The sequence below is a fragment of the Procambarus clarkii genome, chromosome 32 (assembly GCF_040958095.1).
Source record: "Procambarus clarkii isolate CNS0578487 chromosome 32, FALCON_Pclarkii_2.0, whole genome shotgun sequence".
NCBI classification, from domain to species: domain Eukaryota; kingdom Metazoa; phylum Arthropoda; class Malacostraca; order Decapoda; family Cambaridae; genus Procambarus; species Procambarus clarkii.
Genome location: NC_091181.1, coordinates 14,962,851 through 14,990,524, shown reverse-complemented (window position 1 = coordinate 14,990,524; position 27,674 = coordinate 14,962,851). Strand labels below are relative to the sequence as shown.

At 42.8% G+C, this 27,674-nt stretch overlaps 1 protein-coding gene across 1 annotated transcript in view; it reads left to right on the top strand.

Annotated features, from left to right (window-relative positions):
* LOC123759557 (uncharacterized) overlaps positions 1-27,674 on the top strand; it is a 215,154-nt gene that overhangs the window by 141,320 nt on the left and 46,160 nt on the right. Inside the window, exon 2 of the mRNA XM_069334763.1 lies at positions 20,627-20,749. Within this exon, the coding sequence (XP_069190864.1) occupies positions 20,629-20,749 (121 nt within the window). The 5' untranslated portion in view covers positions 20,627-20,628. The remainder of the gene's footprint in view (positions 1-20,626; positions 20,750-27,674) is intronic.

The following is a 27,674-nucleotide window of genomic DNA, read 5'->3' as shown; positions in this document are numbered from 1 at the left end:
GAACCTTTGTTGTGCTGCAGGAGAACCTTTGTTGTGCTGCAGGAGAACCTTTGTTGTGCTGCAGGAGAACCTTTGTTGTGCTGCAGGAGAACCTTTGTTGTGCTGCAGGAGAACCTTTGTTGTGCTGCAGGAGAACCTTTGTTGTGCTGCAGGAGAACCTTTGTTGTGCTGCAGGAGAACCTTTGTTGTGCTGCAGGAGAACCTTTGTTGTGCTGCAGGAGAACCTTTGTTGTGCTGCAGGAGAACCTTTGTTGTGCTGCAGGAGAACCTTTGTTGTGCTGCAGGAGAACCTTTGTTGTGCTGCAGGAGAACCTTTGTTGTGCTGCAGGAGAACCTTTGTTGTGCTGCAGGAGAACCTTTGTTGTGCTGCAGGAGAACCTTTGTTGTGCTGCAGGAGAACCTTTGTTGTGCTGCAGGAGAACCTTTGTTGTGCTGCAGGAGAACCTTTGTTGTGCTGCAGGAGAACCTTTGTTGTGCTGCAGGAGAACCTTTGTTGTGCTGCAGGAGAACCTTTGTTGTGCTGCAGGAGAACCTTTGTTGTGCTGCAGGAGAACCTTTGTTGTGCTGCAGGAGAACCTTTGTTGTGCTGCAGGAGAACCTTTGTTGTGCTGCAGGAGAACCTTTGTTGTGCTGCAGGAGAACCTTTGTTGTGCTGCAGGAGAACCTTTGTTGTGCTGCAGGAGAACCTTTGTTGTGCTGCAGGAGAACCTTTGTTGTGCTGCAGGAGAACCTTTGTTGTGCTGCAGGAGAACCTTTGTTGTGCTGCAGGAGAACCTTTGTTGTGCTGCAGGAGAACCTTTGTTGTGCTGCAGGAGAACCTTTGTTGTGCTGCAGGAGAACCTTTGTTGTGCTGCAGGAGAACCTTTGTTGTGCTGCAGGAGAACCTTTGTTGTGCTGCAGGAGAACCTTTGTTGTGCTGCAGGAGAACCTTTGTTGTGCTGCAGGAGAACCTTTGTTGTGCTGCAGGAGAACCTTTGTTGTGCTGCAGGAGAACCTTTGTTGTGCTGCAGGAGAACCTTTGTTGTGCTGCAGGAGAACCTTTGTTGTGCTGCAGGAGAACCTTTGTTGTGCTGCAGGAGAACCTTTGTTGTGCTGCAGGAGAACCTTTGTTGTGCTGCAGGAGAACCTTTGTTGTGCTGCAGGAGAACCTTTGTTGTGCTGCAGGAGAACCTTTGTTGTGCTGCAGGAGAACCTTTGTTGTGCTGCAGGAGAACCTTTGTTGTGCTGCAGGAGAACCTTTGTTGTGCTGCAGGAGAACCTTTGTTGTGCTGCAGGAGAACCTTTGTTGTGCTGCAGGAGAACCTTTGTTGTGCTGCAGGAGAACCTTTGTTGTGCTGCAGGAGAACCTTTGTTGTGCTGCAGGAGAACCTTTGTTGTGCTGCAGGAGAACCTTTGTTGTGCTGCAGGTGAAACTTTGTTGTGCTGCAGAGAACCTTTGTTGTGCTGCAGGAGAACCTTTGTTGAGTGCAGGTGAAACCTTTGTTGTGCTGCAGGAAAACCTTTGTTGTGATGCAGGAGAACTTTTGTTGTGCTGCAGGGTGAACCTTTGTTGTGCTGCAGGTGACCTTTGTTGTGCTGCAGGAGAACCTTTGTTGTGCTGCAAGGAGACCTTTGTTGAGTTGCAGGTGAACCTTGTTCGTGCTGCAGGAAACCTTTGTTGGCTGCAGAGAACTTTTGTTGTGCTGCAGGTGAACTTTGTTGTGTTGCAGGAGAACCTTTGCTGTGCTGCAGAGAACCTTTGTTGTGCCTGCAGGTGAACCTTGTTGTGCCTGCAGGAGATCTTTGTTGTGCTGCAGGAGAAACCTTGTTGTGATGCAGGTTGTAACTTTGTTGTGCTGCAGGAGAACCTTGTTGTGCTGCAGGTGACCTGTGGGATGCAGGAGAACTTTGTTGTGCTGCAGGGAGAACCTTTGTTGTGCTGTAAGGTGAACCTTTGTTGTGCTGCAGGATGAACCTTTGTTGTGCTGCAGAGGAACCTTTGTTGTGCTGCAGGGAGAACCTTTGTTGTGCTGCAGGAACCTTTGTTGTGCTGCAGGAGAACCTTTGTTGTGCTGCAGGTGAACCTTTGTTGTGCTGCAGGAGAACCTTTGTTGTGCTGCAGGAGAACCTTTGTTGTGCTGCAGGAGAACCTTTGTTGTGCTGCAGGAAACCTTTGTTGTGCTGCAGGAGAACCTTTGTTGTGCTGCAGGAGAACCTTTGTTGTGCTGCAGGAGAACCTTGTTGTGCTGCAGGTAGAACCTTTGTTGTGCTGCAGGAGAACCTTTGTTGTGCTGCAGGAGAACCTTTGTTGTGCTGCAGGAGACCTTTGTGTGCTGCAGGAGAACCTTTGTTGTGCTGCAGGAGAACCTTTGTTGTGCTGCAGTGAACCTTTGTTGTGCTGCAGGAGAACCTTTGTTGTGCTGCAGGAGAACCTTTGTTGTGCTGCAGGAGAACCTTTGTTGTGCTGCAGGAGAACCTTTGTTGTGCTGCAGGAGAACCTTTGTTGTGCTGCAGGAGAACCTTTGTTGTGCTGCAGGAGAACCTTTGTTGTGCTGCAGGAGAACCTTTGTTGTGCTGCAGGAGAACCTTTGTTGTGCTGCAGGAGAACCTTTGTTGTGCTGCAGGAGAACCTTTGTTGTGCTGCAGGAGAACCTTTGTTGTGCTGCAGGAGAACCTTTGTTGTGCTGCAGGAGAACCTTTGTTGTGCTGCAGGAGAACCTTTGTTGTGCTGCAGGAGAACCTTTGTTGTGCTGCAGGAGAACCTTTGTTGTGCTGCAGGAGAACCTTTGTTGTGCTGCAGGAGAACCTTGTTGTGGCTGCAGGAGAACCCTTTGTGTGCTGCAGGAGAACCTTTGTTGTGCTGCAGGAGAAACCTTTGTTGTGCTGCAGGAGAACCTTTGTTGTGCTGCAGGAGAACCTTTGTTGTGCTGCAGGAGAACCTTTGTTGTGCTGCAGGAGAACCTTTGTTGTGCTGCAGGAGAACCTTTGTTGTGCTGCAGGAGAACCTTTGCCCTTTGTGGCTGCAGGAAACATTTGTTGTGCTGCAGGAGAACCTTTGTTGTGCTGCAGGAGAACCTTTGTTGTGCTGCAGGAGAACCTTGTTGTGCTGCAGGAGAACCTTTGTTGTGCTGCAGGAGAACCTTTGTTGTGCTGCAGGAGAACCTTTGTTGTGCTGCAGGAGAACCTTTGTTGTGCTGCAGGAGAACCTTTGTTGTGCTGCAGGAGAAACCTTTGTTGTGCTGCAGGAGAACCTTTGTTGTGCTGCAGGAAACCTTTGTTGTGCTGCAGGAGAACCTTTGTTGTGCTGCAGGAGAACCTTTGTTGTGCTGCAGGAGAACCTTTGTTGTGCTGCAGGAGAACCTTTGTTGTGCTGCAGGAGAACCTTTGTTGTGCTGCAGGAGAACCTTTGTTGTGCTGCAGGAGAACCTTTGTTGTGCTGCAGGAGAACCTTTGTTGTGCTGCAGGAGAACCTTTGTTGTGCTGCAGGAGAACCTTTGTTGTGCTGCAGGAGAACCTTTGTTGTGCTGCAGGAGAACCTTTGTTGTGCTGCAGGAGAACCTTGTTGTGCTGCAGGAGAACCTTTGTTGTGCTGCAGGAGAACCTTTGTTGTGCTGCAGGAGAACCTTTGTTGTGCTGCAGGAGAACCTTTGTTGTGCTGCAGGAGAACCTTTGTTGTGCTGCAGGAGAACCTTTGTTGTGCTGCAGGAGAACCTTTGTTGTGCTGCAGGAGAACCTTTGTTGTGCTGCAGGAGAACCTTTGTTGTGCTGCAGGAGAACCTTTGTTGTGCTGCAGGAGAACCTTTGTTGTGCTGCAGGAGAACCTTTGTTGTGCTGCAGGAGAACCTTTGTTGTGCTGCAGGAGAACCTTTGTTGTGCTGCAGGAGAACCTTTGTTGTGCTGCAGGAGAACCTTTGTTGTGCTGCAGGAGAACCTTTGTTGTGCTGCAGGAGAACCTTTGTTGTGCTGCAGGAGAACCTTTGTTGTGCTGCAGGAGAACCTTTGTTGTGCTGCAGGAGAACCTTTGTTGTGCTGCAGGAGAACCTTTGTTGTGCTGCAGGAGAACCTTTGTTGTGCTGCAGGAGAACCTTTGTTGTGCTGCAGGAGAACCTTTGTTGTGCTGCAGGAGAACCTTTGTTGTGCTGCAGGAGAACCTTTGTTGTGCTGCAGGAGAACCTTTGTTGTGCTGCAGGAGAACCTTTGTTGTGCTGCAGGAGAACCTTTGTTGTGCTGCAGGAGAACCTTTGTTGTGCTGCAGGAGAACCTTTGTTGTGCTGCAGGAGAACCTTTGTTGTGCTGCAGGAGAACCTTTGTTGTGCTGCAGGAGAACCTTTGTTGTGCTGCAGGAGAACCTTTGTTGTGCTGCAGGAGAACCTTTGTTGTGCTGCAGGAGAACCTTTGTTGTGCTGCAGGAGAACCTTTGTTGTGCTGCAGGAGAACCTTTGTTGTGCTGCAGGAGAACCTTTGTTGTGCTGCAGGTGAACCTTTGTTGTGCTGCAGGTGAACCTTTGTTGTGCTGCAGGAGAACGGGTCTCACAGCAGAAAAAACAATATAATAAATCAGTGTTTGAAGATTACTTATACGTTGATTAGTCAGGTGATTAAACTTTAATTTAAAGTTTATAAGTTTTCTGATGTGCAAGACTCGCCAGCTTTCTTAATAAATTCTACACCTTTTATTTTATAACAAAGGTTCACTTAGACCTTTGTTTTCTAACTTGAGGCAGGTTAAAACTTTCCCTGTCCTTCACAAGGACCTTCTACAAAAACTTGGTAAAACTGTATTCTGTAGAAATTTTACTAGTTTTCCATCAAGAGACATTTCGAATCCTTACATAACCTAGAATATATCTAAGTTTTAGACAGGGTGTTAATGTCCCTCTAACGTGTTAAGATCCATTAATCCTCAAACATTATTCATTGTATCAATTGTATTGTCTCAATATCAGAGAAATAATTTTCTTATAAATTATTGGAAAAAGAGAAGTTTTATTCATTCCGTTACTCTAATCTGACTTCCATTTATCTCACTATAAATATCTAACCAAATAAACCCTCACCCAACCTTGTTTTGTTTATTGAATGATTTCTGTAATAAGAGTTAGGAAACTCAAGAGTTATCCCACCAAGACAGTTTCCTTGCTCCTCGCTACACAATATGTTCACTCTTATAGAAAAGAAAATTGATAAATAAGGCGTATTTTGTGCTATTCTATACACAACCTACCTATCTAATTCTTCGAATATTACCCTATTCGTTTGTCATGAATTAGGGGAGAGTTCAGATAATCTATTAACAACGAGTGGAAGGAGATTGAAGAGGAGGAAGTGTGTAGTGTGAGGGAGTATGAGGGAGAGTGTGAGGGAGTGTGAGTGAGAGTGAGAGGGAGAGTGAGAGGGAGAGTGTAGAGGGAGTGTGGAGAGAGTGTGACGGAGAGTATAGAGTGAGTGTGAGGGAGAGTGTGGAGGGAGTATGAGGGAGAGTGTGAGGAAGAGTGTGAGGGAGAGTGTAGAGTGAGTGTGAGGGAGAGTGTGAGGGAGAGTGTAGAGTGAGTGTGATGGAGAGTGTGAGGAAGAGTGTAGAGCGAGTGTGAGGGAGAGTGTTGAGGGAGTGTGAGGGAGAGTGTGGAGTGTGAGGGAGAGTGTAGAGTGAGTGTGAGGAAGAGTGTAGAGTGAGTGTGAGGGAGAGTGTAGAGTGAGTGTGAGGGAGAGTGTAGAGTGAGTGTGAGGGACAGTGTGGAGGGAGTGTGAGGGAGAGTGTAGAGTGAGTGTGAGGGAGAGTGTAGAGTGAGTGTGAGGGAGAGTGTGGAGGGAGTGTGAGGGAGAGTGTGGAGTGAGTGTGAGGGAGAGTGTAGAGTGAGTGTGAGGGAGAGTGTAGAGTGAGTGTGAGGGAGAGTGTAGAGTGAGTGTGAGGGAGAGTGTGGAGGGAGTGTGAGGGAGAGTGTGGAGGGAGTGTGAGGGAGAGTGTAGAGTGAGTGTGAGGGAGAGTGTAGAGTGAGTGTGAGGGAGAGTGTGGAGGGAGTGTGAGGGAGAGTGTAGAGTGAGTGTGAGGGAGAGTGTAGAGTGAGTGTGAGGGAGAGTGTAGAGTGAGTGTGAGGGAGAGTGTGGAGGGAGTGTGAGGGAGAGTGTGGAGGGAGTGTGAGGGAGAGTGTGGAGGGAGTGTGAGGGAGAGTGTGGAGGGAGTGTGAGGGAGAGTGTGGAGTGAGTGTGAGGGAGAGTGTAGAGTGAGTGTGAGGGAGAGTGTAGAGTGAGTGTGAGGGAGAGTGTAGAGTGAGTGTGAGGGAGAGTGTGGAGGGAGTGTGAGGGAGAGTGTGGAGGGAGTGTGAGGGAGAGTGTAGAGTGAGTGTGAGGGAGAGTGTAGAGTGAGTGTGAGGGACAGTGTGGAGGGAGTGTGAGGGAGAGTGTAGAGTGAGTGTGAGGGAGAGTGTAGAGTGAGTGTGAGGGACAGTGTGGAGGGAGTGTGAGGGAGAGTGTTGAGGGAATGTGAGGGAGAGTGTAGAGTGAGTGTGAGGGAGAGTGAGGAGGGAGTGTGGAGGGAGTATGAGGGAGAGTGTGAGGAAGAGTGTGAGGGAGAGTGTAGAGTGAGTGTGGAGGGAGAGTGTGAGGGAGAGTGTAGAGTGAGTGTGAGGGAGAGTGTGGAGGGAGTGTGAGGGAGAGTGTGGAGGGAGTGTGAGGGAGAGTGTAGAGTGAGTGTGAGGGAGAGTGTGGAGGGAGAGAGTGAGGAAGTGTAAGGGAGAGTGTGGAGGGAGAGACTGGTGAGAGGGGGGAAGGAGAATGAGAGGGTGGGAAGGTGGGGTTAGTGAGGTGGCACTCCGGTACTCACCTATGGGTTCTTCCCTAATTGTGCTTGAGGGAATTGGGTGACTTGTTTCGAAAACTGCTGTGGTAAATAAAGATCTATGACTAGAGGTGTAGCCCAAGAACTAGGTCTTTTATTTTGTCATAGGGGTTTTAATGTTAAATTTTTCAAGAATTAAGGGACAACTTGCGAAACAGTAACAATGTACTGAGGTCTGTCGTTACAGGCGGGGCCCAAGAACTATGTCCTTCCCCTTGGTCTCTGACCCAAGTGCATGTGTGGAAAATTTCGTAAATATCTGTCCAATGGTGAACCTCCAGGCTGTGACTAGAGACAGAGCCAAAGATCTATATTACTTGCTTGTACTCAGTCCAAAATTTGACTGTTTAAAATTCCATAAATATCTGACCAATACTTGGGATAAAAAAAAATCATGACTTAAGGCGGGTCCAGGAACTACCGTCCGACCTTGCTGAAACCAATTTCCATAATGTGGATCTTAAAATTTTGTCTCTTATTTGAAATATTGAATTTGGTCCACTTGAAACTCTTGAATGTAGAACACAGCTGTAGCCCTGATGGACCCCACCAGAGTGACCCCAGAACACAGCTGTAGCCCTGATGGACCCCACCAGAGTGACCCCAGAACACAGCTGTAGCCCAGATGACCCTACCAGAGTGACCCCAGAACACAGCTGTAGCCCTGATGGACCCCACCAGAGTGACCCCAGAACACTGCTGTAGCCCTGATGGACCTCACCAGAGTGACCCCAGAACACAGCTGCAGCCCAGATGACCCTACCAGAGTGACCCCAGAACACAGCTGTAGCCCAGATGACCCTACCAGAGTGACCCCAGAACACAGCTGTAGCCCAGATGACCCTACCAGAGTGACCCCAGAACACAGCTGTAGCCCAGATGACCCTACCAGAGTGACCCCAGAACACAGCTGTAGCCCTGATGGACCCCCACCAGAGTGACCCCAGAACACTGCTGTAGCCCTGATGGACCCCCACCAGAGTGACCCCAGAACACTGCTGTAGCCCTGATGGACCCCACCAAAGTGACCCCAGAACACAGCTTTTAGCACACAAAAGCTGTTCCGTGGTCATGTGTACTACTCTAATAGTTATTTGAAGACTCACAAATCATCACAAAGATCAATGGCGTCATCAAAGTCATCACAAGTGTTATTTGCAGCTATCACAAGAGGCCTCAGTCATCAAAAAGTGCCATCACAACAATTATCACGCTCATCACAAAAGTTATCACAGTAGTTATAGGAGATATCACAGGAGCAATCATGATCATCACAATCATCTATAAAGACATCATAGTACTGACATGAGTCATCACAATCACCGCAAGTCATTACAGTCATCACATTAAAATCATCAAACGTCATTGCAGTCATCACATGGGTCATCACAATCATAATAACATTATCACAAAGGTCATCACAATCCATCCCATTCATCACAAGGGTCATTACAAAAGTCATCACAAACAATCAAAGTCATCACAAACAATTAAAGTCATCACAGTCTTCACAAACAAGCAAAGTCATCACAGTCTTCACAAACAATCAGAATCATCACAAACAATCAAAGTCATCACAGTCTTCACAAACAAGCAAAGTCATCACAGTCTTCACAAACAATCAGAATCATCACAAACAATCAAAGTCATCACAAGGATCATCAGAAGAGTCGTAAAACAGAAGCGAGTGACACTCAGTGGGCCAGCCAGAGGCTTAAGGCCTGGAATGTCATCACATGAGTTATCACATTCATAACATGAGTCATCATTGGAGTCATCACAGGAGTCATCATAGGAGTCATCATAGGAGTTATCATCAGAGTCATCATAGGAGTCAATATAGGAGTCACTTAAAAGAACTGTAAGGGGTCATCACATGAATATCAAGTCATCATAGGAGTCATCACATGAGTCATCAAATTCATAACAAGAGTCATCATAGTGACCCCAGAATATGGGGTCCTCACTGGCATCATGAAAGCCATCAGAGGGGTCATCAATAGCCCTAACACGATTCATCTTAAGTTGTCATATAACTCATCACAAATTATCACTGGAGTCATCATCAGTGTCACCACACAGTTTTCATTTGCATTATTATATATTAGGAGTTATTACATATATTCATATATTTGTCAGGTATATAACATATGTTAATTAATAAGATATGATTTACGTTTTCTATATAATATTAGAGTGTTAATAAATGATTGTCAAGTTGGGTGACTTTATCAAATAAGGCGAATTATCTCTGTCAATAAAAACATGTTTTTTCTCTATAAATATATGTAGACATTATTAGAACCTGAATAAGGTTTAAACAAACCATATAACTTTTCTTTATTTGTATTGAAACTCTTAACCTAACCTAATTTAATCTTACCCAACCAAACCTAACGAACAAAACTATGAGCACAAGAAAATACTTAACTACTTTCATTGGAAACTTGGATTTTTTGAGGAAAATTATTTTTAATTAATTTTATAATTCATCACTTCAGTGGAAAATATCGCATGTCTAATTGCTAAGGAAATCCTGGTGGTGTAACTGTACATACGTACTATGACTTACACTGTAACTCAGGGGATTTCTGTTCTCAGTATCAAGTAATGATAATTTCACATCATGTGGCCCAAAACATCACACTGTTTTTGTTCAGCGTCAAAATTATTATAATTACCCATTCCTTAAAACTTAAAACAGGTTGTTTGATGATGTCTAACAAGGTTAGGGAGCTGGTTTAAAAAAGCGCCCACATGTTCATAAGTAACTATCTTACAGCATGTATCCATCACCCTCGTGGCAAACAACAAGCAACACTGTAGGTTTATAACTATCTGTGCAACACTGCCTCATATTACCTCTACCACCCTCTTACTCTGCCCTTAGCCACTAACAATATGAACTTAACTCTCATAAAAAATATAAAACATTTATTATGAACTCTTGACTCTGAAATTTTATTTATTTACAAATCTTTCTTCGGCCTTGGTTACTCTTTACAATTTATTAACTGACCCTATTTTCAAGCTAAATGATATTTATTTCATCTCAAACCGGTTTCCAATACTAGTACCACTGTTCTCTGCCTTCCCTTCATATTTTACCTCAAATATCTCACTAATAACCTTCGCCCTCTTGACATAAAGCTCGCCTTACGACAAACCAACACCCTTCGTGGTAATCTGGTTCACACTGCGCCTCCTGCTTCTAATGCTGCTGTTGTCTACTCTGTTTCCTGTTCGTCGTGTCCTCTCCAGTAATTTGGGGAAACTGGCCGTTCACTAAATGACAGACTTAAGGATCATAAAGGAGGTGTTAAGTTTGCAGACACAAACAATGTTCTCTTCTGTCATGTTAGGGAGTCTAATTATCCTGTTGATTCGTCTTTTTCTAAGATAATCTTTCCTGCCTCTACTCTACACAGACGCCATCTTGTTGAATCGGCTCTGATACACAACTTACACAACGTGAACCTTTGTCCTGACTTCGTTGCTGTTGACTCTTCCCTTTCACAGTACATACTCAAATAGACTAACCTTCTTAACAAACGTGACCTGACTATAGCCTACCTTCCACTTTTTTATTTTTCTTACCCTCCTCTTATTCTTACCTATCCCATTCTTCCTTCATCCCATTATTACATTCGTACCTTTAATCATATTCTTACCTTTTTGCCTTACTCTTACCTTCTTCAAGGAATTACCTTCTTCTCTTACCTGCTCCTCACCTCACTCTAATTATTTATTGCCCGGGCCACATACGACTTGATAATGGTCCAGGACGGACCGGAACGTCGTCCTTACTTTATCTTCTCATGTGTAGTTTTGTCATCACTGGATCGGTTTCATTACGTTTGGTTACCTTAATAAGATTATTTTTTCAAACATGTGAAACATATTGAAAACAATATCGAGAACATAACATCGAGAACTATTTGGGTATCCACAAGAATTTCATTAAGAGAATACAAAATTCTTCAGACTGTTTCAAGGAAATAGAGTTAAGGATTTAGTATTTATGTTTTAAACCGACGATATATAATATAATAAAGTTATAACATGAGAATATTCTCTACTAAGGACAAAGATTCATTGTAAGTTTACAGGTAGAATATTATTGGAACTGTAATATGCATTCAGACCATCACATATATCTTGATGTCTATCCTGGTGGTTTGAAGGGGGGGGAGGGGGAGTTGGGTTATCGTTCTGATAATTTTATCTGTTAACGGGCTCACTATAAATCTCCTGGACACCTACCCCCACTCTGACCCGACGTCAGGTTGACCAATCCCAAACTTTGAACATAATTTCACAAATTATGTTTGTTTTCATATATGAGCCTTAAAATATATTTTTTTAATATATTCAGCACTGTAAAATATGAATCAAATTCAGAGTTTAACATTATCAAACAATTACTAATATTAAAAACAAATTTTATTAGAAAAAATATTAATTGAGAGAGTTACTATAAACTTTGGCAACCATTTTCATAAACATTTTGAGAAACTGATGAAAGCTGAACTAAATAAACAAAAAACTCTGTACCGGAGTGTTATTTTAATTAGGCAAATGAATAAAATATAAAACATGATGCAATGAAAAGTCTGTACATGTGTGGGTAAACAAAATAATTTTATACAGATATGATACATTTAAAGGACAAAAATTAGTGTAACTTTGCCAACCCTAAGTGACAACAAATCCTTCATTAATGACTTCTTTTGACTAAACCCGAAATTGGTCGCTACAGCGATCTACACAGAGTCTTATGTGCTTTGGTGGGGCAAGTGTGCGTGTTTTGGTACTAACACGTCATGTAATTTGTCAGATAAATTATGACTAGTCACCTCAACCACCCAATACCAACGTCTTCTCTTAGGTACATTCATATCGTCAAGAACAGATGTAAGATTATCCACAAAATGATAAAATAATAACATATCTCCATACACAGGGAGTAATCACACTAATGTGATGAGGGGGATGATCTTCATTACAGCCCCTTACGGATGTTCTCATTCATACATCACGTAAGTATGATTACTCTCTGTGTATTGAAAGAAGAGCGTCTCTCAATTTCAAAAATTTCGTCGTTGTTTGTCATCCAGGCATGTTGATTGGATGACAGAGCCAGAGTGCATAGCGGGAATGTTGGAAAATCCTGGTCCGGCTCCAGTGGAAGCCTCATGAAACCCTCGTGTGTTCAGTAGATCTCCAGATTGCAATCCTTATTCCATGTCGTGGCATGATTGTCTGGTGTGTGTGTGCGTGGGACAATGCTCGACATAGGTTCGAATTCTTATCATGGCCTGTTCGGATTTTCTCACATCTCTCAGTCTGACAACTTACACCTTTTTTTCAAAGCAACAAATTGTTTTTGATATAAGTTGGAACATTGCAAATATGAGTTATCTTGACCACTCAGTCCAGGAGTAGATGACTTTACCAAAACTTGAGTGTGCCATAGAGCTGTCACAATTTATTGTAACGGGGATCGGGGGAAACGGCTCTCTTTTGTCCAGTAGCCCACCCATAGTTAACTATTGCTAGAGTTCCCCCAGCGTTCCTACTGCAACCTCTCTAGTTCAACACTTTGTCACCTCGGTATTTGATACCTAGGTGCTACAACCACAAGCCATTGTACCTGATCAGCTACCAGCAACTCTAGAGAACTCTAGAACATTTCACTGCCACGAACGGAAAATAAAAATGAAAAGAACTGAAGGGTTGAGGGCATGGGGTGAGAGAGGTAGAAGAGAGGTGTGAGGAGTAAGGAGTATGGGAGTAGCACAGGAGTGTGGTCAGGTGAAAAGGAAAGTTTGAAAAAAGAGGCAGAGGGATAGAATGAAAACATGAGGAGAGAGAGCAGGAAGTAGTAGTAGCGAAGGTAGAAAGTAGATAGGGCGGCCACCATCCACTCTATCTCAGTTTGTCTCGGCTGTTGTTCAATCATCCAGCCTCTCTGTCTGCTCTGTTCTCTGCTGATCCTCTGTGCTCTCCAATGTACAGTTCCCTGGGTATTTATGCGGGAACCGAGAGTAAAGCTCCACCTCCTAAGTAGATAGCCTCAGGCCATCTACCTGCCATGCCTTACACAGCGGCTTGTTTGATGGACACACCCGGCTACCTGGCTGCAATTATCAGCTTAGGAGAAGCAAGGTCAATTCACACGACCTGACCCCTGGTCAACTTGTGGTCATTAACACTCTAGAGGTGTGATTTTTTTTAATTACTACAGGCCGACAGTCTGACGCCTCAAGTCCTGTCTGGCTGACTCATGTTGTATGTATATATATTAAATACAAAACACCTTTATCGTGTTACATCTCACCATCCCACCCCCCCCCCCTCCTCTGAATAAAGCTTTTGCATCACTGCTAAAGCAAGTAAGCTGTGTGCTAAAACCTTATCTATATAAAAAAATACATCCAAGCTAAACAATTATATATCATCCTACTCTTAAAATTAAAAATTTGACCAGACATCCGGGATCTCAGGCTGAGCGGCATCGCTGCTTGGTCTTGCAGATATTCTTGTTACACGTTTCCTCAACACAACTGCATCAGTCGCTTCTCCTCCGTTGACGTCCAACAACGCCGCAGCCAACCATGAAAACTGTTACTTTTTTCACTGCGTACAGGACCTTGGAATTCGGTTGCCCCAGCTGATCTATAATTGGCCCTACGCCAGTCACCATGAGAGATTTATATTGGGGTTCCTCACAGCAATAGGGATTACAAGTTTCGAAACCTCCATATAGTTGGCACTCTTCAACCCATTCCACTTTTGGCCCCCTTGTTGCTCCAACACGCCTCTTTTAGAAAGCCACTTCAGCCAGCCACATCAAATCCGCACGACACCGGAGGAATCAGTCAACAGGGCACCATGCTTGCCGGAGCGGCGGCCAGTTAAGGCAAACGATCCTGTGTTGCAATATGCTCTATATAATACTACCGACACCAGCATGGCATCGTGTCTTAGCTTGGTCTTATTTTCTCTTCCTCTTCTCTCTTCTTTCTTCTTTCTTCTCTCTTCTTTCTTCCTTCTTCCATGGGTCTTTGACTAGCGACCTGGGGTCCACTGGGGTCCGTCAGTCCTGGGGTCTATCCTGGTCAGACGAATGTTGGTGGGACAGACCGGAGTCGTTGTTGTGCCTCTTCCATCTTTACTGGGTCGTCTGGGGTCTCTGGGTCAAGTATGGTTATACCTGAGAAAAGCGACAGACAACCTGGCGGTTCCATGTTGACCGACCGAGAGGGCTGCATCTTGGGGGCCCTCCAGAGTGGCGGTGAACCTATGATGTAGCCAGGTGGAAGGCTGGGTGTGATGGTGGTGGTGAGGACCGCCTGTGAGTGTAGTACAAGGCAGCCGTCTCCTTCCTCTGTATGAGTGATCCTCTCCTCTGGCTCCATCCTGGGGATGAACACAAAAGACGACAATATCTGTCTTCCAAAAAATGTTGTGCGACCCTACAAATGTGATAGGTTCACACAGATTTATTTATTTATTTATTTATTTATATATATACAAGAAGGTACATTGGGTTGGTGAGAATACATTGGATAGTACAGTATTTACACTCTTGTAAAGCCACTAGTACGCACAGCGTTTCGGGCAGGTCCTTAATCTAACAGATAATTTTAAGTAGGTAATTTCTATCAGAATTGATAAACGATAAAGATACATTGCAAGAGAAAAATGAGATGAGAGAGCTTAGTATGTATATTAAAGCACATTGTTATATTAAAGCTCTGGTTGATTACATTGACAGCTTGATTAGTAATTTAAACAAGATTAATAGACACCATACAGCAGATTGACAGCACATATAAGACAGCAATGATCACAATGGTAAAGATGTTCAGATTGGGTACATAAAGATTGGGAGACTGGGTAGCAATAGATACAGATAAACAAGATTAATAAACACCATACAGCAGATTGGCAGCACATATAAGAAGACAGCAATGATCACAATGGTAAAGATGTTCAAATTGGGAACATAAAGGTTGGGAGATTGTGTAGCAATAGATACAGTGCAATTTTAAGGCAAAAAGTGGAAAACTATGAAGATGAAATTAGGTACTTTTTAGTATTGATTTAGAATGATGTAAAAGTTGGACAGCTTTTCAATTCATTAGGGGAGTGAGTTCCATAGACTGGGTCCCTTTATTTGCATAGAGTGTTTACACAGATTAAGTTTAACTCATGGGGATATCAAAGAGATATTTATTTCTGGTGTGGTGATAATGGGTCCTATTACATCTGTCCAGGAAGAGTTTCAGACAAGGATTTGCATTTAAGAACAGGGTTTTGTAAATGTAGTTGACACAAGAGAATTTATGGAGTGAGATTATGTTTAGCATGTTTAGGGAGTTAAACAAGGGGGCTGAGTGTTGTCTGAAGGCAGAGTTTGATATTATTCTGATAGCAGATTTTTGCTGGGTGATGATGGACTTGAGGTGGTTTGCAGTGGTTGAACCCCATGCACAGATATCATAGTTGAGATAGGGATAGATTAGTGCATAATATAGAGAGATGAGAGCAGAGTTAGGTACATAATATCTGATTTTGGAGAGTATACCAACTGTTTTAGAGACTTTCTTAGTTATGTGTTGTATGTGGGTACTGAAGTTGAGTCTCTTGTCTAGGAATAGGCCAAGAAACTTTCCATCATTTTTATTGTTAATGTTTTACATTGTCTATCTGAAGCTGAATTGCATTTGTAGATTTGCTTCCAAATAGGATGTAGTAGGTCTTTTCTGTGTTAAGTGTTAGTTTGTTGGTTGACATCCATAAGTGGACTTTTTTTAGTTCATTATTAACAACATCATTTAGTGTATGTGGGTTGGGGTTGGAGTAGATGAGGGTAGTATCATCAGCAAACAAAATAGGTTTCAGAATGTTAGAGACATTAGGCAGATCATTGATGTATTTAAGAAATAGAAGAGGTCCCAAGATGCTGCCTTGTGGCACTCCAACGGTTATTGGTAGAATAGGAGAGGTTATATTATTGATGGCTACACATTGGTGTCTATCACTAAGATAGGATTGGATATAGTCCAGTGCATGGCCTCGGATTCCATAATGATGGAGTTTACATAAGAGGTAATCGTGATTAACAGTATCAAAGGCCTTTCTCAGGTCAATGAAGAGTCCAATCGGAAACTCATTTTTGTCAAGGGCTGAGTAAATTGTATCAAGGAGACTAATAATTGCATCGTTGGTACTCATTTGGGAGCGGAAGCCAAACTGACAGGGGCTAAGAATGTCGAATTTTACGAGATAGGAGTAGAGCTGTTTGTAGATAATTTTTTCAAATATTTTTGATAGTATGGGTAGGTTCGATATTGGTCTATAGTTGTTTATGTCTGCCGGATTACCTCCTTTATGAACTGGCGTTACTCTTGCTTTTTTAAGGATATCAGGGAAGGTATGACACTCAAGGGATTTTCATAATGCATAGATCATTCATAATGCTCTCCTCCTGGCAACAACTCACAAAATTAACACTAATGAATTCGAGCCATGAATGGAACTGACTTGGTGGAACATAGAACAGTACCAGATAACAGTTGGGAAGAGAGAGTAAGGTCGTCACTACTTTCAATTTGTCACTAAAAAACAATCTCCACCAAAAACATTTATGCTATTCGAGATATAAAACACTAATCTGACCTAACTGTACCGTTCCTAATTTAAAGCACATAATTGGCTGTTTCTCCCACACATAAACTACAGCCACCTTTGTGACCTAGAGTTGTTGGCCCTCGCTTCTCTGCGGGTCTATAACTCAAAACCTTTTGTCACAACCTGTGACCAGACTTCAAATGCCAGACGTCCCTAGACGTGCATCACTACACACTAGTCGCCTCTAGTGTACTCTACAGTACCAGTACAACTCATAAATATTGCGTTCAAATGGAGTAAATCAGTCAAACGCGATAACATGATCAGAACCACCACTTTAAACTACTTAAGAACTCCACCACACCTGTCACTCTACAACTGACCTGGACACCAGCGGAGGCTGGGTGTCCGCCTGGGGACATGCGGATCACCTGTCACACTCAGCTGACCTGCACTACCATCAACCGCTATGTTTCCAAATCACCAAATATTATCATTAACATAAATCTCACTACACACGCAAGTACTGGTGAACATTTCCTCAACTTCACAAAACCCCAAAAATCACTCAAACACATCGCTAGTGAATCACTATCTACTACCCCGAAAATACTTGCTAAATCGCGAATATTAATCACCTGTCAAATTCTCCCTGATTGGGCCTGAGCGGCAGAAGACACGTGGGACTGAACAATGTTAAACAACACAATCTACATTAAACATTGTTTAACACCGCTGCCATAATTGTAACGTATCGTAATTAAAGAAAGAAACGAAAAGAATAATGAAATAATGTGTGAGGGTTTGGGGTGAGGGAAGAAGAGAGGAAGAAGGGATGTGGGAGGAGTAAGGGATGGAGTCTGGGAGTAGCCAGGAATGTGGTCAGGTGAGAGGGAATTTTTTTAAAAGATGCAGAGGGGGAGACTGAGAACATGGAGAGGAGTAGAAGTTGGTAGAGTAGTAGAAAAGGTAGAAGAGTAGAAAGTAGAAGGTAGAAAGATGATGTAAAGGTACAAGCAAATAGGGCTGCCACCATCTTTTCTATCCCAGTACATACACGACAAGGAATGTAAGTTTTCTGTACTGTTATCAAATGTTAACATGTATCATATATTATCGGCTGTAAGCATGTACTCATACTCTTTAAACCAATAAGCTGAGACTACTTCACACTCTAGCTTGCAATATATCAGAAAATCCAAGATCTAGGGAACACACTTAAAGTCAGATTAAAAAGTAAATTAATCAGTATATTTTTAATATGATAAATATCACAATTCAAGCTTTCGAACTTAATGTTCACTATGTCAGGATAAATATGCAAAGTGAGTCACCACACAAGACACTGGGACCACTACAGCTGTCTGCCCCTGAAATCACACAACACCTTTGGTTGGAAACACCAAATTTGTCACGTTGCAGTTCAACTCCCCAAGTGTCTGAGCCTAATATGAATAGAGAGGGGGAGGACGGGGTTGACAGGCAGTCCCCCCGTCTCGCCGCCAGCCTGTTGTTCCATCATCCCGCTTCTCTGTCTGCTCTGTTCTCTGCTGATCCTCTGTGCTCTCCAATGTACAGTTCCCTGGGTATTTATGCGGGAACCGGGAGTAAAGCTCAACCTACTAAGTAGATAGCCTCAGGCCATCTACCTGCCATGCCTTACACAGCGGCTTGTTTGATGGACACACTCGGCTACTTTACTGCAATTATCCGCTTAGGAGAAGCAAGGTCAATTCACACGACCTGACCCCTGGTCAACTTGTGGTCATTAACACTCTAGAGGTGTAATTTTTTCAATTACTACAGGCCGACAGTCTGACGCCTCAAATCCTGTTTGGCTGACTCATGTTGTTTGAATTTATTAAATACAAAACACCTTTATAGTGTTACATTATTATCTTTATTTATTTTAGTTGGTAAAAAAGAAAAATCAATTATTTGCTGTAGTTTGTTTAAGAAATTTTTGGTTGAATAAATCGTTGAAGATTAATTTATTTCCTCAGTTGCATTACTTTTCCCTGGTGTGCGTATGAATGTTTTGGTAAGACTTGAATCGTATGACTTATCTGACTCAATGTTGCAGTGAGAAGCCTAAAAGGACGATGTCGGGAAACTAGAAACTCCAAGATTGGCCTTACATATGTAATATACAAGGTTCTGAAAAATTCCTTACAGAGGTTTCTGAAGGCTGTTCTAATGTTTGCCCGCCTCGCACACGCCGCAAATGTTATTCTTTTGATGAGAACTTCGGAGACGGGTTTGGCATGATATGAACTCCTAGATCTTTCTCTCTGCCCGTTTTGTGAAGGACTTCAACTCCCAATCGATAACCAGTGTCTGGCCTTCTATTTCCTCTGCCTAGTTTCATTACCTTATATTTACTCGGGTTGAACTTTAGTAACCATTTGTTGGACCATTCCTACAGTTTTTCTAGATCATTTTGTAGCCTCATACTATCTTCCACTGTCTTAATCCTCCTCATAATTTTTGCATCATCAGCAAAGATTGCGAGGAACGAGTCTATTCCCTCTGGGAGATCATTCACATATATCAGAAACAGTATAGGTCCAAGGATTGATCCCTATGTGACTCCACTGGTGACGCCCCGCCACTCCGAGACCTCACCCCGCTCAGTGACTCGTTGTCTTCTGTTGCTTAGGAACTTCGTTATCCAGTGGAGTACCTTCTCTTTCACTCCTGCCTGCATCTTCAGTTTGTGCACTAGTCTCTTATGTGGTATTGTGTCAATAGGCTTTCTGTCAATCGAAAAATATGCAGTCTGCCCACCCCCCTCTCTTACTTGCCTGATTTGTGTTGCCTTGTTATAGAATTCTATTAATCCTGCGAAGCATGATTTGCCACCCCTGAACCCATGCTGATGTTGTGTTACAAAGTTCTTTCTCTCCAGATGTTCCATTAGCTTTATTCGCAAAATCTCCTTCATCTTGAATGGTGTGCACATTAGGGACACTGGCCTGTAATTCAGTGCCTCCTACCTATCACCCTTCTTGAATATCGGGACTATATTAGTCGTTTTCCAATTTTTTGGCAGTTCTCTTGTTACCAGTGATTTGTTATACACCATCGAGAGTGGTAGGCACAGAGCTTGTGCTTCTTCCTTCAGTATCCACGGTGAGATTCCATCTGGCCCTATACCCTTTGCCACATCCAACTCTAGCAGAGGATTCCTCACCTACCCACTGGTAATCACAAACTCTTCTAGTGGTGTATGGTTAGATATTCCATCTCTTATCTCTGGTACTTCTCCTTGCTCTACTTTGATGACCTCCTGAAATATCTGATTGAGTTCCAGATACATTTAGTTGTCATTTGTAATGAATCTGTCTGCCCCTGTCCTCAGTTTCATTACTTCTTCCTTCACTGTATTTTTTTTTCTCCTGATGCAGCCGTGTAGCAATTTAGGTTGAGTCTTTGTCTTGCTTGCCATATCATTTTCATATTGTTTTTCTGCCTCTCTTTTCATTTTGACATATTCAATCCTGGCTCTCTAGTGTCCTGTTATTTCTATGGTTTCTCCACGTCCCTGTACTTAGTTGCCTTGCTAGCTTGGATCTCTGATTAAACCATGGGTTTCTCGTTTGCTTTTCATTATTTTTCTTTTGAACTGGGACGAACTTGTTTGCTGGCTTCTTCACTACTTCATACTTCTGTGTGAAGTAGTCTATCATGGGTGCTAAATATGTGCTAAATACGTGTACTCATCTAGTTGTGCTTACGACTGAGCATGAGCTTTGACTCTTTGGTCCCTCCTCTCAACTGTCAGTTACATCACTGCTGTAATATTGTTTCCTAAGCCTATTGGGCCTTATCATATCTACACTGGAAATTGTGTATAGAGTCTGCCTCCACCACCTCACTTTTTAATACATGTGATAAATATGGAGTGTATGTGAGGCACCTAAGAGGTTTCGAGTTAGAGAGAGGTTGTGAGGGGTTGAGGAAGGGTGATACTGAAAGTTATTGTATGATTGTAAATTGTGAGGAGAGAGGATGCGATGTGGACAGGGGTTGTGAGGTAAAGAGAGGTTGTGCGGTGAACAAAAATTGTGAGGTAGAGAGCGACTGAGACCTGGAGAGAGAAATATTGAACGATACAGAGAAATTGAGATGATCTTTCGATTTTGTATTTACCTACTTAAATGTGCAACTTAGAAATGTGTGTGAAATCACTGCTGCTGCTGCTGTTCACTGCTGCGAGCACTGGTGTGACATCACTGCTGCTGCTGCTGCTGTGCACTGTTGCCAACTCTGCAACAATCTACCATTCGCCACAAGGTGAGCCTAAATTCATACATTTAAGAGGTATAACTGACGGTTAATGTCTATTGTCACAACATGTACGGCAGAGAGTTAAAAGCAAATGATGCCCTTTTTTAGTTTAAATATCTAAAGTGAAAGAGAGAGAGAGAATATATATATGTGTGTCTCTCTGTCCAAAGAGGGAGGTGAAATGCTCGGTTGATTGATTGTTGCCGCCGAAGGCGGCTAATTTATTGTGCACCCCATACTCATCCTGTGAGCGGTAGCGCAAAAGCATTACAGAGGGCACAAAAGGTTTTTATCAGACCTCATCTTAGATTATTACATAAACAATTTCTTCAATCCTTCACACCTTATAGATACAATGTCAGCTAGTTACAGAGAAAATGCTATTACAAGAGCTACATATTTACAGTAAGTCATCATACATTAATGGTAGGTCTTGTCGTTAATACATAATAGTTTGGCCAATGGGGATATTACAGAGTCATAGGGGAGCTTCTGTTTATTATTAGTCCTCACAATACACTACTTGTTTCTGAATCTCATATGTCGTTCATCTACTGGAAGCAAAATGTGGGTACAGTGCAAGGATTTCAGGTAATTTATCCATGGTAATAAGATAGGTTGCCATATCATACAGAGTGAGCTTAGATTTATCTCTAAAAGGCTCAATTTTACAACAATCCAAGATATAGTGTTCGAGTGTGTGTCCCTGCCTATGTCCACACACATTACACTTTACTTCATCTAGATCCCTATACAAGCCGAACTGCCAGAGATACTTGTAGCCAAGTCTTATACGAGCTGTGACAACATCTGTTAGTCTACTGACTTTGTTACTTGCCCCATACACATGTTTTACTTCACACATTTCATTGTGATGAACAATGGACCTACTAGTTCCAGTTTGCACTGTTCTACTTTCTTCAAATCCATCTAGGAGTTCTCGTCTAATGACACTTTTAAGAGACCTATTTGATAACTCAAGATTCCATTCAATACTGTCTTTATTTACTGCAGCCTTAGCAAGGGCGTCAACTTTGTCATGTTCCTGCATGCCAATGTGAGAAGGAATCCACACCATTTTTATATTTACCCTCTTGCTAAGTATTCTTACATATCTACGTCTAGCTTCCAAGACAAGCACGTTATTACTTGATTGCAAACTGTTTATTGCTCGTAGTGAGGATAGGGAGTCAGAAATAATTAAGCTGTCTACTTCAGTGTTGTCAATAATTTCGAGTGCTACCAGTATCGCTACCAACTCGGCTTGCATTGTGGACGCCCAGTTACTAATTCGGATATATCTTTGAATTATTCTGCCATCGGGCTGATGAGCAATAACAGCACTTCCTGCCCTCCCTGTAGCTGTATTGAGTGATCCGTCAGTGTATATGGTCTGTGCAATGTTGTTTTCAGCTTGTATATTGTGAATGTGTTCTATGGTGCTTAATTTAGCAGCAAGCTGAGCATGAGGGTTGCTTGTGATTAGTTTCTTGGTGGGGTATGCAGGGGTCAGGATGTCAAAAGGTACTATCTGCCAGGGTGGAAGGAAGTGCTGTACTCTTTCATCTGTATATACATCGTACAGTCCCATCATTATAATATGAGTGGCAGTTCTTTGAATCCATTTAGACTCGCTAGTTCCATTTCGTATGTGTTCTAACAGTGCAACTGACACAATGTTGTTTTTGTTATCACACAGCAGCTTTAGTCCCATCATAAGATTAATTTCAAATATTCTATCTCAAATGCTAAGTATATTTAATTCTTTCCGCATGTTGAGAACTTTGGTAGTTATAGGACAGCCAAGTATAATTCTGAGTGCTTCATTTTGCATTTTTTCCAGTCTATCAATACTTTTGCCATTCTGCAGGACCAAAGCTGGTGCATGATAGTCTATCAGAGACCTTATATACGCTAAATACATCATTCTTGCTATTCTAATATTAACACCATATTTCGGGCTGTACCCCACTACAGTTCTGAGAGCCTTGAGTCTGTCTTTTCATTGTTGATGTAACTTATTGACTGCAGTTGAGGTACAAGGGACAGAGACTCCAAGGTATTTGAAAGAAGAGACATAGTCTATTGGTATGTTGTCTATCTTAAGTTTTCGTGGTCCACTTTTGCGGTTGCCAATTTGTCTGTTAAATACCTTAGTTTTAGCAGCGTTGATTACAAGACCAAGGCTCTCATAAGCTGTATGTATACAATTTAAGACTGTTTGCATTTCGCGGTGGGTTTTAGTATGCACAAGGATGTCATCTGCATAGCTGATAGTGATGTTTGCCGGACTAGTTGTGATTGATTTTAGTAAAGCATTAATTAGAACATTAAACAAGGTAGGACTAAGTACTCCTCCTTGTGGGGTGCCTAGTTGCATTACTTTAGTTTCACTCTTGTAGCCTTGGAACAGTGCAGAGGACTTCCGGTTGGTAACATAGCCTTGTATCCATTGTAATAAATGTCCTCCTATATCCATTCTCGCTAATTCATACATAATCACTTCCCTATTAGCAATATCAAAGGCATTTTTTAAATCAAGAAATGTTGTGTACTTGTGCCTTTTATCTCCATGAACAGTAAGAAAGGTTGTGATACAGTTGTGTACACTTTTACCATGTGTGAAACCATTGATATCAGGTGACGTGTGCTCTTTAACTCTATACAATAATCTATTAAGCACCATTCTCTCAAAGGTTTTGCACATGCAACTGGTCAGTGAGATGGGACGGAAAGCATCAGGTTGTCCAGGCTTTGGTACAGGTACCGTAAGACTGGTGGTCCATGATACAGGCAACTGCCCAGTGACATAGCTAGCATTAAACAATTCTAATAATGGGTTACCGGGTACACGATGTAGGAGTCTTAGAATATCATAGGTGATGCTGTCCTCACCAGGAGCAGTGCTACTGCCCCTGGAGAGGGCTGCATCCAATTCATAATCTGTATATGGAACATCACATTCATCATGTTGCTTGCTCAACATGAAATTTATGAGAGCATTTATGTCTGTGGACCTCTCCCGTAATTTCTCCCTATTGCTAGCTGGTAACATTCCAAGGCTGGAAACCTGAGCCCATTTTGCAATTAACTGATTGGCTTTCTGTAGCGGGTTTGGGTGTGAAACTTGTCTACTATTTTTACCAATAATTTTGTTTATGCCTTTCCAGGCTTTGCCCAGGGGAGTATGCAGGTTAAGTCCACTAACAAAACCCTCCCATTCATTTTGCCTCAGTTCAGTCATTCTCTCCCTTGCCGCTGCAAGCGCGGCCTGAAACAGTTTTAACATTTGAGGAGTTCTAAGGTTCTTATATGCTTTACCTGTCTGTCTAACAATTGATTTAAGCTCTTTCAGTTTAGCATCATCATAGTACTGGTTGTGTCTGACCTGTTTACCAGTACTTCTTTTTGTTTGGCGTAACTCACTATTTTTGATGGCCTCATAGGTATTATTTATGAGGTCATCATAAAACTGTTGTACATTCTCAGGCTCATAATTGTTATACCAATGTGCTATGCTGTCTATAAAGAATTTTTCTTGCTCTTTCCTTACTGTTAGCCTGCGTCTACTCAGCTTAGTGCCAGGTAGGTCAACATTAGCCACGTGTATGTTAGCTGTTATGGCTAAATGGTCAGACATTAAGTCATCCATAATATCAGTCTCATGAGTTGTGTATGACAGGTTAAAGCCAATGCACCTATCTAGGACTCCTCCATATATTTGCGTTGGTTGATTCTTACTGATAATTTGAACATCATCATATGCATCGAGAAGTGCCAACAATCTTCTCCCGTTGGTGCTCGGGGCGCGCCTCATCCGACTTTGTAAGGGGAATGGCCTGGGGTATAGGAAGTACACAGCCTGCTTGGAATGGGCTTAAGTTAAATACTTTAAGAAATATTAGTATTTATAGACTCGCCTCATGCGAGTCGAGCGTAAAATATTTGGTGTATTTACCCGAGAATTTTAATAATATATTTTCATAATAATATTTTATAAGAATCATAATAATATATTTTCTAAGGATCCAACACTATTGTTTCAGTGCTTCATAATAATAAATTGTCTGAGAATGAGGAAAGGGGGAGGGTGAGGTAGGGTGAGGAAGAGAGAGGTAGGATGAGGAAGAGAGACAAAGAGGCGGGACCAAGAGATGGAGTCGACAGGGTTAAGAGGAAGTTGCTATAAAGAGTAGGAAAGAGGAGGGGATAGAGGAGGGAAATGGGAGGGATAGAGGGGGGGGGGGAAGGGGGGAAAAGACCCGGGTACGACTCCCACATATGTAAATGGAAGTGTAATCTGTTCGATGTAGAAAGAAAGAGGGGGTATGGTGGGGAGATAGGGGAAGGGCGCGGAGAAGGGGGTGGGGAAGTTAGAGAGAGAGAGATGGAAGGGAGGGAAAATGTGGGAAGGGGGAAAAGGGAATGAGGGAGGACAAGGAATGAAGAGAGGGGGAGGGGAAATGGGGAAAAGAATATAAGTGGAACAGTATAGGGGAGAGATTCAGGGCACGGCCGAGAAGTTCCCTAGTACTCACCTAATTGCACACACCTAGTTGTGCTTGCGGGAGTTGAGCTTTGGCTCTTTGGTCCCGCATTTCAACCGTCAATCAACTGGTGTACAGATTCCTGTGCTTCTCAAGCTCCATCATATCTACATTTGAAACTGTGAATGGAGTCAGCCTCCACCACATCAATTTCTAGTGCATTCACTAACTACTCTGACAATGAAAAAGTTCTTTCTAATGTCTCTGTGACTCATTTGGATACAAATATTAGACCTGTGTCCCCTTTTGCGTGTGCCACCTATGTTATATAATCCATCCTTGTCTACACTGTCATTTTCCAGAGAATTTTGTATATGGTGAGTATGTCTCCCCTGGCTCTTCTGTCGGCGACGTGAGGTGCAGTTCTTTCAGCCTTTCCTCATAACTCATGCCTCTTAGTTCTGGGACTAGCCTAGAGGCATACCTTGGAACTTTTTCCAGCTTCGTCTTGTGCTTAACAAGGTACGGGCTCCATGCTGGGGCTGCATACACCAGGATTGGCCTTACATATGTGTTATACAAGGTTCTGAAAGATTCCTTCAACAGGTTTCTGAATGCAGTTCTGATGTTAGCCATCCTCGCATACGCTGCCGATGTTATTCTTTTGATGTGGGCTTCAGGAGACAGGTTTGTCGTGATATCAACTCCTAGATTTTTCTCTCTGTCCGTTTCGAGAAGGACTTCAACTCCTAATCATTGTCCAGTGTCTGGCCTTCTATTTCCTCCCCATAGTTTCAATACATTACATTAACTCGGGTTAAACTTTAGTAGCCATTTGTTTGACCGTTTATTCAGTTTGTTTAGGTCATCTTGTAGCCTCATACTATTCTCCTCTTTCTTAATCCTCCTCATAATCTTTGCATAATCAGCAAACATTGAGAGGAACGATTCTATACCTTCTAGTAGATCATTTACATATATCAGAAAAAGTATAAGTCCAAGGACTGACCCCTGCGGGACTCCACTTGTAATGTCTGGCCCCCCTCCGAGACCTCACCCCTCACAGTGACTCGCTGTCTTCTGTTTTTCGGCACTCTCTTATCTAGTGAAGTAGGTTCCCTTTCACTCCTGCCTGCATCTCCAGCTTGTGCACTAGCCTCTTCAGTGGTACTGTGTCAAAGGCTTTCTGGCAATCTAAAAAATTCCAGTCTACCCAGCCCTCTCTTTCTTGCCTGATTTTTGTTGCCTAGTCATAGAATTCAAATAATACCGCGAGGCATGATTTGCCATCCCCTGAACCCATGCTGATGTTGAGTTAGAAAGTTCTTCCGCTCCAATGTTCCACTAGGTTTTTTCGCACAATCATCTCCATCAATTTGCATGGTATGCATGTTAGGGACACTGGCCTGTAGTTCAGTGCCTCCTGTCTATCACCCTTTCTTGAATATCGGGACTACATTAGTTGTCTTCCAATTTTTTGGCATTTCAACTCTTACAAGTGATCTGTTATGCACCATGGAGCCTGGCAGTCACAACTTCTGCTCCTTCCTTCTGTATCCAAGGTGAGATTTCACCTGGGCCTATATCCTTTGTCACATCCAACTCTAGCAGATGCTTCCTCACGTTCCCTCTGGTAATTGCAAACTCATCTAGTGGTGTTTGGTTAGATATTCCATCTCTTATCTCTGGTACATCACCTTGCTCTTCTGTGAAGACCTCCTGAAATTTCTTATTGAGTATGTCGCACACTTCTTTGTTGTATGTAGTAAATTTATCTGCCCCTCTCCACAATTTCATTACCTGTTCCTTCGCTGTTGTTTTTCTCCTGATGTGTCTGTGCAGCAAATTAGCTTTGCTTTGCTTGCTATGTCGTTTTCATATTGTCTTTCTGTCTCTCTTCTCACCCTGACGAATTCGTTCCTGGCGTTCTGGAATCTTTCTCTGGTCTCTGGTGTCGTGTTATTTCTATTGTTTCTCCACGCCCTTGTACTTAGTTACTTATCTAGCTTATATATCTGATTAAACCATGGGTTTCTCGTCTGAATTTTCTTTTTTTCCTTTTGGACAAGGAAAAGGCATCACTGCCTAATACATTCCATTTCTTAACTACTCTGACACTGAATTTTGTTTTCTAATGTCTTTGTGGCTCATTTGGTAACAAAGTTGCCACTTCTGTTTCCTTGTTCGTTTTCCACCAGTGCTAAATAGTTTGTCTTTATCCACCCAGTCAATTCCACTGAGGATTTTGTACGTGGTTATCATGTCTTTTCTTACTCTTCTGTCTTCCAGGGATGTGAGGTTCAGCTCCTGTAGCCTTTTCTCTTAACTCAAACCTCTCAGGTCTGGAACTAGTCTGGTGGCATACTTCTGACTCTTCTCTAACTTTGTATTGTGTTTAAAAGTAGGTATGGACTCTTAGCTGGAGCTGCATACTCCAGGAATGA